This window comes from Pteronotus mesoamericanus, unplaced genomic scaffold (assembly GCF_021234165.1).
Source record: "Pteronotus mesoamericanus isolate MK-2021 breed Mesoamerican mustached bat unplaced genomic scaffold, CSHL_Meso_final scaffold_85, whole genome shotgun sequence".
In the NCBI taxonomy this organism is placed as follows: domain Eukaryota; kingdom Metazoa; phylum Chordata; class Mammalia; order Chiroptera; family Mormoopidae; genus Pteronotus; species Pteronotus mesoamericanus.
In genome coordinates this window covers 43,448,736-43,461,373 of record NW_026555329.1, presented here as the reverse complement: position 1 = coordinate 43,461,373, position 12,638 = coordinate 43,448,736, and the positions used below count along the sequence as shown (strand labels likewise).

The window sequence follows — 12,638 nt, the reverse complement described above, 5'->3', positions numbered from 1 at the left end:
AAATCTTAAAACAAAGGTAACACTCAAAATATGCTGCATGTTTTGAATCAAAATAAGAAATTTTATGCCAATAAATTAAGGAACTAGAGTTTGGTTTATGTCTTTCTCTGGTTTTTTAGGTAACTGTCACTACCTCTCATCATGAATGTATCATGAAGTTTGCAATAATAGCAGAAACAAATATCCTACACTCAGGAAGGTAAGTATATTATGAAGACTGCTGAATTATGTCAACACGAAGACCCTAAAAGAAACACTTGAAACATGCAAGTTTCTTTAAAATTATGCTACTGATTTCAAGGTACTTAGAAATTTTAAATGCTTTACTCTCTGGTTATATCTTGAAAACCCTCATTATTTTTGTGTTAAGTAGTAAGTCCTTGTGATGATGATTTATAGAAGTGCTGTAACAAATAGGCAACTCTAGCTGGTAAAGAGTTAAACTGATTTTGGTAATGTGTAGATAAAAAAAAAATGGGTTAAATATGCTTGACTTGAGTATACTGAATCCCAAGGATAAATGTACGATGTACACAAAATGATCAGCTGGTCTTTAAATATAAAAAGGTCCATGCATCACTGACTGAAAGTTAAAATATTCTGTACATACATAACTACAAATGCATGCACCAATGTATATGAAAGCATTTGACAACTAAAATTGCCATTCTTTAGCTGAGCTTTAGAATACTCTCTCAGACAGCCTCTCACATTTTTTAAGCTATGTATCACCCAAACTGTGTTTTTGTTTCAATATACAGTAATGCCCCTTATCTATGGGGGATAAGCTCCAAGACCCTCAGTGGATGTCTGAAACCATGAACCTTACATACGCTATGTTTTTTCCATACATACATACATACCTATGATAAAGTTTAATGTGTAAATTGGGTACAGTAGAGATAAACCACTATAATAATCAAGTAGAAGAATTATAATATTCTATAATAAAAGTTACATGAATTGGTCTCTCAAAATATCTGTTGTACTATACTCACCCTTACACAGCATGGACACAGGTGGGAAGGAGTGGGATGACATAAGATTTCATCATACCACTAGGAACAGTGTGCAATTTAAAACTTATGGTTTATTCCTAGGATGTTACATTTAATATTTCAGACCGCAGATAACTGAAATTGAAACTGCGGACAAGAGGGAACTATTGTACTATAGTTTAGGATTTTTTATAAGCCCAAGCTTTAAAATGGTATCAAGAACCTTTATCCATTCCCAATCTTCCTTACAACCCAATTTTCGCAACCTCCTCAAAAATACAATGGTTTTCCTAAGAAAGGAGGCCATACTCAGAAACATGGATTTTTATTATCTGATACCAAATTGTTTTCCATAGTCTCACCTCCTGATTCATCTCTCCCTAAAGACCAACCATGCCTTCACGTCTATGCTCACATTCCTTCTACCTAGATGCTACATGAATACTTTCATTTCTCAAGATTCAGATCAAAAGAATGCCATTCAGAGAAGTGTTCTGTATCCCCTATGCTAATTAAAATGGCCACTCTTTGCATGTTACTTGTTTTTCTTTTGACATGGTTTCATCCTGCTTTATGTTTTAGTTGTTTACATGTATGCTCCTCTAACTAAATTATAGTTTGGGAGCCATGTCCCTTAAACAATAGACAGGTGGAAAAAGGAAGAAGAGAAATATGTTACTGACAAAGAGAAATGCGCAGGCAAAGGCATGGAATTAGCCAAGTATAAACATTTGGGATGAGGAATAAAGAAATCAGTCTAGGAGGAATTTAGAGCTTAGGTCAGTTTATCTGGAAGATAAACAGGGGCCATACAATACAGCTTTAAGAGGCAGCTTGCCTAACTAAAGTTCACCCTTAACACAAGTTTGAACTGCATGAGTCCACTTATACACAGACTTTTTTCAATAAATACTGTAAATGTGTTTTATCTTATGATTTTTAAAATAACATTTTTTTCTCTAGTTTTATTGTAAGAATACAGTATATAATAGATAGAATATGTATTGACTGCTTCTGTTATTGGTAAGGGTTCTGGCCAAGAGTAGGCTATTAGTAGTTCAGTTTTTGGCAGTCAAAAGTTATACACAGACTTCTGACTACACATGGGATCAGTGCCTCAGCCTGCCCATGTTGTTTAAGGGTCAACTGTATAATGAAAACAAACTCTGAAAACAAACTTTAGAACTGAATCCTGCCTGTGTGATATTGGTCAAATTGCATTGTGTAAGAATCTGTTTCTTCGTTCATAAAATGAAGATTAATTTTACTTCAGAGCTGTGAACTTAAATGAGCTAGCATCTGGCTATTAATTGCCTTAAAATATATATTGGTTTCATTATATCTTAGCTAAGGAGTTTTAATTATTTTTTGTATGTGTTGTGGGAAAACATCTGAGTACTAAAGTTACTTAATTGGTAGCAGCATACAGGATGGAACAGACATACTGAGACATGGGAAGTTACCAGCAACTAGAGGAGACAGGAATTGATAACAACTGCATATTAGCAAAATCTGTGCCTGATGGACAGCAAGCTCTCCCAAAATCATTTACTGAACATGTCTTAAAATGAATCATATGCTAAACCCCAAATAGCTGGGGTTTATTTTGGGAATCAACTTTGATCTGATTTTAATTATTCTGATGTCAATATTATATGGTAGCTTTATATTTTTTTTATGATGCTGAGAGGACAAATCCCTCTATCTACCCATCCCTCTAATTACTCTTCTCAGAATTCCTTACAGATAACATGTAGAATCAATACTACCACACTCCAAAAGTAAGAGAATCCTATTGGGATTCAATCGCTTCTGTGAAATTATAGATATATTCAGAATGGAATGCTGTTAATATTTCTATCTCAGAAATATTAAATTTTTATATTTCCTTCATTTGTATATACATTGTTTTAATTAGATCTTATATATTTCTTTTTAAGGGTTTTATTTTTTTATTTTTTTCAATGTTTTACCCTTACTACATTTCCTAGGCAGTAATTAGAGAAGTTTTGTTACAGGAAAAGCTTAAAATTTGACATACAAAAATTTAGGTGGCTTTGTGAGATTCTATGATTCCTAACAGTTTTAGTAGCTGTCTCTTTGAGGTTTTCCAGGTTTATAATTGTATTAGCTACAATAAAAATTCATCTACTTTTTCTAATGATACCTCTTTATCATTATGGTATGTTACATTATATAGCAATTTCCAAACATTGTTAGGATGATAACGATGCGCTATACAATACTGGACAATTCTGTTTGATTACTGATTTTAATGGGAGTACTTTCATTGTTTACCAATGGAAAAGATGATGACTTTGGTTTGAAAAACACAACATATAATAAAGATATTTACAGACACACACAAATTCACACATATGTCCTGTTTAGGAAGCATTCATTTACCCCTTTTTACTATTGGCCTTACTTTTGTGGCTTTTAAACATTTAAAGGCTACTTAACTTTTATCAGTTTGAATTTTAGAAACTTGATATAATCATCTGCATTTCCTTCCTTAGGCTACTTATGTCATGAATTGTATTAAGAAATTTCCTAATACTTAATCATCCTTATATTCAAAGGAAAAATACCACCGAGGCCTAATAAAAGTACTATTATTTTAGTATAAAGCTGTACTATTTTACTTATATTACTTGTTAATTTGTTCTGCATCAATATTCATGTGATACTGGAATACAGAAGCAGAGTTCAAAATTGGGGTCCAAAGACTCTTGGGTGTCTCCTAGACCTTGCAAACATCTGGCAGGTTAAAGGTATTACTGAGACATTATTTGACTCTTTCAATGTGTAGACTTTATACAGATGGTGCAAGGCTAATAATGGTGGGTAAAACTAATAGCACCTTAGCATGATTCAAGGAACTGACACCAAAAACAGCAGTTAAGTACTCTTCACTACTATACAATGTCAGGGCAGGGAGGAAGCCAGTTTCATGTAAGAATGTACTTATTGAAGCAATAGCAATGAAAAAAATGTTATTAAACCCTAACACTTGTGTATAAATCTTTTTAATATTTTCAGTAATGAAACAGAAAATACTTATAAAAAACACTTCTACTGCACAGCAGGTCTGATAGCTATCCTGAGAAGCACCTGCACAATTATTTGAGTTGCAAGCTGAAGCAGCTTCTTTATTCATGGAACACTTTTTCTACCTGCAAGAACTAACAAATTATGGTCATTCAGACTTGGGTATCTGTAGACATTTTTCTCAAATAAAATGAAGGTCAGCTTGTTACTTCAAGGAAGACAACAGCAATATTTGTTGTCAATTATACAATTCAAGCTTTCAGGAGACAATTAGAATATCAGAAAATTTATTATCTACACCATGAAATTGATTGGTTCACAATAAATACCTGAAGGCTTTTCTGATGAGACTAGTGGTGGTAACAAATAATATATAATGAAATGCTACATTTGGAAGAGATGCTCAACTCAGCGATATAATATTCTCCGAATGACCAATCCATAATTTATAAAATCATTATAGTTGTAAAAGATGCAGAGTGCAAGAGTGCAATGGATTTCAATATATTAGAGTATAAAAATATTACTTGATTTGGTTTCTGACTGCACATTATATCTAACCTGTAAAAAATTACCATTTACTTAGTGCAATTTCAAAAAAGAATATGCAGAATTATCTGAAAAGACTAGTAACGACAGTGGATCACAGACACGAGGATCCCAGATATACTCTATTAAGCCAAACATTAAAAGATTTGTAAGAATATAAAAACTGTACTCATTTCACCAAGATTTATTTACATTTGGAAAATATTTTTTACAATTTTAGGTGTCATTTTAACATTATTTTTAAGTGAATTAAAAATATTTTTAATTTCTCAGTTTTAATTTCTAATAATTATAAGAAGATATAACCAACATAAACGAATGCTCCTGGGATATTTTATAACTTTTAAAAATGTAAAGAAGTTTGGAGTCCAAAACAATGAACAAGCACAAGTCTACGTAATTTTTTATGCTCTTGATTTATGAAAGTATACATGCTTCATTTTTTAAAATATGGGAACTTTCCTTCTTTTCCTATATTCTGAAAAAAGCCAAAGCCTGTGCCTATGAAATTTTTAAAATTTCACTTGTGTCACCATCTAGGCCTGAGGCTTTTGGGGAAAGAGTGGTGGGGGGGGGGGGGCGAGTAGGGAAGGTTGGATAGGGAGGAGGATTCTTTTCATTCTGATTATAAGTGACTTTTATTTCATAAGCAATGCACATTGTATGGTATATAAAGGCTCTTTCGCTGGCTGTTGTATGTCTTAAGAGTTAGAAAGTGTTGACACATGTAAAAATACCTTTTCCCTCATTCCTTCCACTTTGTCCTCACTTTTGTTTTTCAATCTTTTTTGCCATCACTTTTTAAGTCATGCTCTTCTATCACAAAAACTTTCATAATCTGCCTAAAATATTTTCTGGAATGAGGCAAAATATACGTTACTTGACTACTGTAGTAGTATAAAGCTCTTTAAGACAGATTCTGATTAGTATTCCCACTGTTGATTAGTTTACACATATTTTTACAATACAAATTATAGACCACATCATTCCTGAGGCTTTCTTTTAGATGGAAGGAATATCCCAGTATTAATACAAATAAGATGATGGGGACAAGTATGTATTATGAAACTTTACATTTATTTCTTTCAACACTAAGCATATATTATTAGTCCTGTTTTACTTGTGAAGAAACAAACTTAGGACATTACGGAACTTACCGTAAATCTCAAGAGCAGAAAGTGCTGAGAGGTCATTAGAACTGAGGTCTGTAAGATTCCAAAGCCCACCCCTTTCAATATACTCTGCTGCCTCCTTCAAATCAGGGAGACTAGTTCCTTTTATCAGAAACTTCTGTTTTTTTTTCATGTTTTAAAAATAATGCTATAAAATCTAAGTTGTAACATCTTTCTGTTCTAAAAAATATTAGATATCTTACCAAGAAAATAAAAATATTTTGAAACAATATATAAACTGGAAAGTAAAACAGGTCCATGTTGAGATAAACAATTTCAGACTCTTGATGGTAGCTGTTTTACCTAAATGGCATCAAACCAAATATAGCCTCCTAGAAAATGGCTCCTTTCATGCAATTATGTTGCTTTTCCATGTCAACATCTCCATTTCCTTTTTATTGGGTTGGCCAAAAGTTTGTTTAGTTTTGTCCACAGGACAGCTCTAGTAGTGCTTAGTTGTCTTTAACTTCATTTGAAATGATTTTGTTAGATTGTATTATTGACAGCTGTCATATCAGCAAGCATTAAAAAAAATTTATTGAAACTGGTAAATTTTTGTGCAGCCATTTTAATACTGAAGAGGAAAGAAGATACACAACATTTTTGGTGTATTATGCCTTATTATTTCAAAAAAGGTAAAAACATAACTGAAACACCAAAGATTTGTGCAGCGTATGGAGGTGCTGTGACTGATCTAAAGTGTCAAAAATGGTTTGTGAAGTGTCTTGGTACTACTGACATTTTGGCCAAATAATTCTTTGCTGTAGGACTGTCTTATGCATTGGAAGATGTTAGCAGTACCCCTGGCCCACTAGAAGACAATAATGGGAGATAGCTCAAAATACCCAAATCAATAAAGTTATTGGTGAAAATGAAAAATGTGTCTTTTCTTTTACAGAAAAAAACACACTTTTTGGCCAACCCAGTAAGTGGAAGGACGAAGCTTTTTTTTATTTTCCTGTATGGTTCACTGAGTTAACATGCTCATAAATAACTCAAGTACACTCATGCCTCAGGATTGTTACTACCTTGTTGTTCCCACATTCTTTCAGATTTCTGCTCAAATGATACCTTATGGGAGAGACATTCCCTTACTATCTACAACACTACCTCCTATCATTTCTTTATTCCCTTACATTTACACCTGACATTTTATTGTTTGTTTTGTCTGTCTTCTCCAACTAGAAAAGTATAAAAAGTTGTGTGCCAGTTACTAGGCACTGAGGATACAACTGACACACAACCAGCAATCAATATTGTTCAATGAATCCTCCTGGCTTGATATTTCTTATTATACATAGGGTCCATATAAACTTGCTTTATTTCTGAACTTCCCATATAATTCCACTGATTTATCTATGTGTCTTGTGCAAGTTCAAAATGGCTTTATTAGTTTCTATAATTTTAAAACATATGTCTTAAAAAGAATTTTCCTTCTTTTTAAGAATTTTTCTTGGTTATTTTAATATTTATCCCTCCAGGATGAACATGAAAATCAACCGTTTCAAAAAATGCCTTTGGAAATTCTCATCAGGACTATAATGATATAGGATGAACTACCATCTTTAAAAACAGTTAAGGCTTCCCAGCCAAAAACAACTTATACATCTCCAATAGTTATTCAAATCTTTACAATTTTTAAGTGGGACATTATAGTTTTCAATATTCCTGGGGTATATATGGTACTAGTTTTTTAAAAAGCATCTTTTTTCATCATGTTTCTGATTATTATTGGTTCATATTTTACATAGTTATGGTTTTTAGTATGCATGGATTAGTATATAATCTACAGTAGTTCATTTTTGTACACACACACACACACACACACACACACACACAGAGATTTTGTTAACACTTGTCATTTTACCCAACTTTTTATTTAAGGTGTTTAAGGTGATTTCCTTGTATACCGTATGCATGCATATATGCAATGTTATCATATACAAATTATGACAATACTGCCTTCATCTTTCCACTCACTGTATCTTATTGGATCCCTTTTCTAATCCCATTAGGCAATTAGTACTTCTAAGACAGTCTTAAATAATAATACTAGAAGACAAGTTTTCTCATTCTTGTCTTTACTTCTAATATTTCACCACTAAATAATAATAGGGGTTCTAGTTTGTCATATTTTTTATCATGTTATAGAAATACCCCTCTACAGTTCCTTAGTTAGCAGTTTATATTTCTAGCAAATGTCTATTCAACACCTATCAAGATAAACATTACTTTACTTCTATTAAAATGAAGTTATAAGAATAGACTTCCTAAAACTGAAACATCCTTGTATTCTTGAGATAAACTTTACTTGACTTTCTGCAAGTTAATTTTCTAATGAAAAACTGGACATTATTGGCTAATCTCTCCTTTAGAATTTTTGGGCTAATAATCTGCAGAAATTTTTCACATTCTTTGTCACTTTGGTGTTTGTGTCATACTAACTTCATAAAAAGTTGCAGAAAGGTTTATTTCCTACATAGTACTGACAACTGGTTAAAAGTTTAGATACTAAGGTAAAACTGTACATTTCAATTTCAATTTTGCTACTATACTAGTTGTTTGACCCTGGTCAAATTCTTCACTTCTGTAAGGTCCTGTTTTCTTAACTTTGAAAAGAAGATACAAGATTGTTCTAGAGATTAGCTGAGGCCAATTCAGGAGAAATTCCTAGAACAATGTATCACATATAAGTAAATAAATGTGAACTTATTATTAATAGATACCTTGGTATCCAATACTATCAGGACAAACAATAGGAAAAATTAAAAAATGTTTAGAGGGAATTACTTAAAAAAAAGATACACAGATACATAATTTAAACATTTTATTATAACTAAAAATTTATAAATGGACATTTATTCTCCAATCTCCTGACATAGAGTAAAGACCTTCTCTTTGAACAGAGGATTCACCGAATGAGATTCTGCATTAGCTTTCTTGCACCAACCACACCCATAACATCATCAAAGATTTAAAACAATCTGAGTGCCTTCTAAATTTTTATGATTTTTCTTTGTAACTTCTAGTTATTGGAGTTAGTACAGAGTCATAGACTACTAGCTGGAAAAATTCAGCTTGCCATGTTATCTAGGTTGGTATTATTTACAAAAGGAATGGAAAGCACCTATTAATCCAATAAGTCTGTTGAAGGGAAAATTCATAGTATATTGGTATCTGTGTCTCATAGCAACATCTTTTCAAAAAGTTTCCACCCATATTTTCAAACATTCATGAAAATCTTACAAGCTGCATTTTAACATTATTATACTCATATATGAAAAAAGCTCTTCTAAAAAAAATTTAAAAAAAATATTAGATGAAGAAAAAGGAGACTTAATGTATAATTCCTATAACCTAGGTCCCATGGTGGGCTCTAAATAATGAAGACCTATGCTAGTGGATAGGTGTACATATTTTGCTGTGTATACATACATATATAGATACATATAAACATGTATGCACAGATGTATATAAAATAGAGTATTTACAATATCCCCAAACATTAACTCTTCCATCCTGTCATACTTTAAAAAACAAAACATTCATTTCCTCCTCCCTCATATTTACTCTTCCTTCCCAGTCTTATCTTTTTGAACTAAAGCCCTTTGATTTAATCACAAAACACTTAGGGACTTTAAGATCCTTAATTTTAGGAGAGCAAGTATCAAAATGCCTGCATTCTTATGTTTCTCCTCCTTTCAGCAATCATTAGAATCTTAAAGAGAACCACGCTGTTCTGCTCCTGAAATTAGTCTAAAAGGTTTTAAATTTCCTATAGAGTACAACAAACCCCACCCAACAAACATGACAACCATGAACTTACCTTATTAATTCCAGTTGCGCAAGTTCCTGATTTGCTTGAAATATAGGTTTTTTAGTGAAGAGTTCACCAAGGATACATCTAATAAAAAAACCCCCATCATTATCAAATTAATGATGATTTTACTTCACTAACAAAAGTTTCAAATAAATTAATCTATTCAGTAAGCCTATCTTACCCACAGCTCCATACATCAATAGCTGGTGTATATCGTTCTTCTCCCAATAGCAGTTCAGGCGGACGATACCATAAAGTGATGACCTTGTTAGTGTATGGCCGACTTAAAAAAAAGAAAAGAAAGAAACCAACTCTTTAGAGTTAGTATCTGGCAGAATAAGAGAGATTCTCTTAGGGAATATTATTATGGCTGATCAAAGTACCCCTAAAATACTAACTAAAACTACTTTCATATGCCTAATAAATTCAGACATGCCATAACATCTAATATATGATCATAAAAATACATCTGAGAGCAATATGATTAACTGAAAAATTCCCTTAATATATAAAAATAAGAAGCAGTTGCCTGGTTTTAACTGCAATCTGGTTAAAGAAAGGTCTATCAAATCAACTGTTCAGTACTGCTCTTCCTTTCCATAATAATTTTTAAAGAGATTAACTGATTTAAAGGAGTTGATTTTGACCAATCTGGCAAATTACTAATATGGCAAGACACAGTTTAAATTGGAACCACCTTATCCAAGTTCTCAACAGGACATATCTTTGGCAATCTTTCACTGATTTCAATCTACTTTAGTATGTGAATAGAAAGCATAGGAATGTAGTTTGTAGTATTTGAGGTCTATACTGCAAAGGGCCACACAGTACAAATTCTCTGACAAAATGTTTTCAATCCTCAGAGAATGACCATGTTCTGCTAATTTACATAAGTAATGAGTGTCTTAATACATTAGAGGTAGTTCTTCCACTGATGGTGTTTAGGATATATACTTCAGGGTGATCACTTCAGCCTTAGATCAATTCTAAAACTCTTCCTAGATATCCTCCAAATCACAAGGATGCCAAGGCCATATCATAGGAAATTTCTCAGTAAGGCTGTATTCCACTTGAGGGAGGCTTAGATTTGGACTAGTTTTGGGAATTAAGAAAAGGAGCGTATGGTTTATAGAGCAACTCCCTCTTGACTACTGTAGGTCTGAAGTTCAGGTAGCATAAGGCCTCAGCAGCCTATCTAAGATCTCTGCCCCTACCCAGCCAAATTTCTCTAAATAATTTGAACACTTATATTATAAGGCATTGATCTGGGCATTATAGCATTCCCACATACAGAACTATAGTAACAGTGTGAGAAAGCCAGGAAAAGAGTAACTGATCTTGGTATAAATCTTGAAAATAAGGATAGTATAACATGTATATTTTCAAGAACAAATTAGGACTAGATTTTTCTAACATTATTCAAGTACTTAGTGGCTTTTGTTTACCAGCCTCACTCATCTTCATATAATAAGATCTTTTAAACTCTACTCTAATTAAGCTGGACTTAATCTTTCTTTAAAAATATGTTCACTGCTTTATGCCTAATTCCCTTTAAGTATGAAATTTCTTCCCTATTTTTCTCATTCAAATCCTGTAATTCTTTTGAGAACCATCTCCATAAAGTCTAATCTCTATAATAGATTTTCACATCCTTAAAATTTCTATCATACAAATCACAGTATTAAATACTGTATTTTATACTTTCTACCTTCCCCAAAAGTCAAAAAAACTCAGAGACCGTTCTTTATTTTGAACCCCACACAAAAAGCCCAGAACAATGCTGCGCATTGGGCAGATACCTTAATGTATATAATAAGACCTACAACTGTAAGTAACATACATGAATTAGCTAGCTGGGTGAAAGAATGAAGTTTGTGAAAATTATGATGACTAGTTTTCTACAACATTTCAAGTGTCTATAAACATGAAATCCATGGTCTTGTAACTCAAGTGCAACCAGATATCTACAGTCTCAAGAAAATATTTAAATATAAATCTGTAAAAAGTTAATTTAAAAATCTTTTTATGTTTAAAAAGGTTCATTAATTTTTTTAAAGAAGCATGTTGAGCCCTAGCTGGTGTGGCTCAGTAGACTGAGCACCGGCCTCCAAATCAAACGGTCACCAGTTCAATTCCCAGTGTAGGGCACATGCCTGGGTTGCAGGCCAGGTCCCCCAATGGCAGGTGTGTAAGAGGTGACCACACACTGATGTTTCTCTCTTTTTCTCCCTCCCTTCCCCTGTCTAAAAATAAATAAATACATATATTTTTAAAAGCATGCTGAACTCTGTGGGGAAATCACACAAATTACGGTTACTAAATTCTACTGAAAAAGGAATATTTAAATAAGATTATTACTTTATATAATATATATGAGTGTCAAGTTCTAGGCAGCATTCAGAATACATACTTTAAGCTTTTTAAACTAGTTTGTAATAAACTTTTGAAAGTTAACATTGACAAGACAATAAAAATGATTGTTTTATTAAAGTTAAGAAGACGCTTTTTAAGATATATTCTAAAATTTTGCAAAACAGGTGCCACATGTCACTTTCTACCTTAGTGTTTAATGAGAAAGAAGCAAACATCGAGAAAGTACCCTGGCCAGTGTCCAGTGTGGCTCAGTAGATTGGAGCATTGTCCCATAAACTGTAAGGTTGCAGTCCAATTACCGGTCAGGGCACATAAGTAGATTGCTGGTTTGATCCCCAGTCAGGGAGTAGGGGGGTAGGGGGCGCAGGGGTGTGGGGGGAGGACACGGTGGCAGGGAGCAACCAATGTTTCTGACATCAATCAGGTAAGGAAAAAGGAAACAAACCTATCAAGGAAGTATACAGATAAAAGGACTTTAATCATAAAAGTAAATTCCAAAGTAGGTAGAGGTAGCAGAAAATAAGGCCAACTGAATCACCCAGTTAGTAATTGTTTATAGCCCTAATTGGCATGGCTCAGAGGGTTGGGTGTTGGTCTACAAACAGAAGGGCCCCCGAATGATTCCAGTCAGGGCACACACATGGGCTGTGGGCCAGGTCCCCACATGGAGGCATG

The 12,638-nt window shown here is 33.1% G+C and overlaps 1 protein-coding gene across 2 annotated transcripts in view; it reads right to left on the bottom strand.

Moving 5' to 3' along the window:
* CDK13 (cyclin dependent kinase 13) overlaps positions 1-12,638 on the bottom strand; it is a 119,004-nt gene that overhangs the window by 16,252 nt on the left and 90,114 nt on the right. For both annotated transcript variants that reach the window (XM_054564113.1, XM_054564114.1), the window contains exons 8-9: positions 9,772-9,873; positions 9,597-9,674 (exon numbers count right to left, since the gene is read on the bottom strand). In XM_054564113.1, the coding sequence (XP_054420088.1) occupies positions 9,597-9,674; positions 9,772-9,873 (180 nt within the window). The remainder of the gene's footprint in view (positions 1-9,596; positions 9,675-9,771; positions 9,874-12,638) is intronic.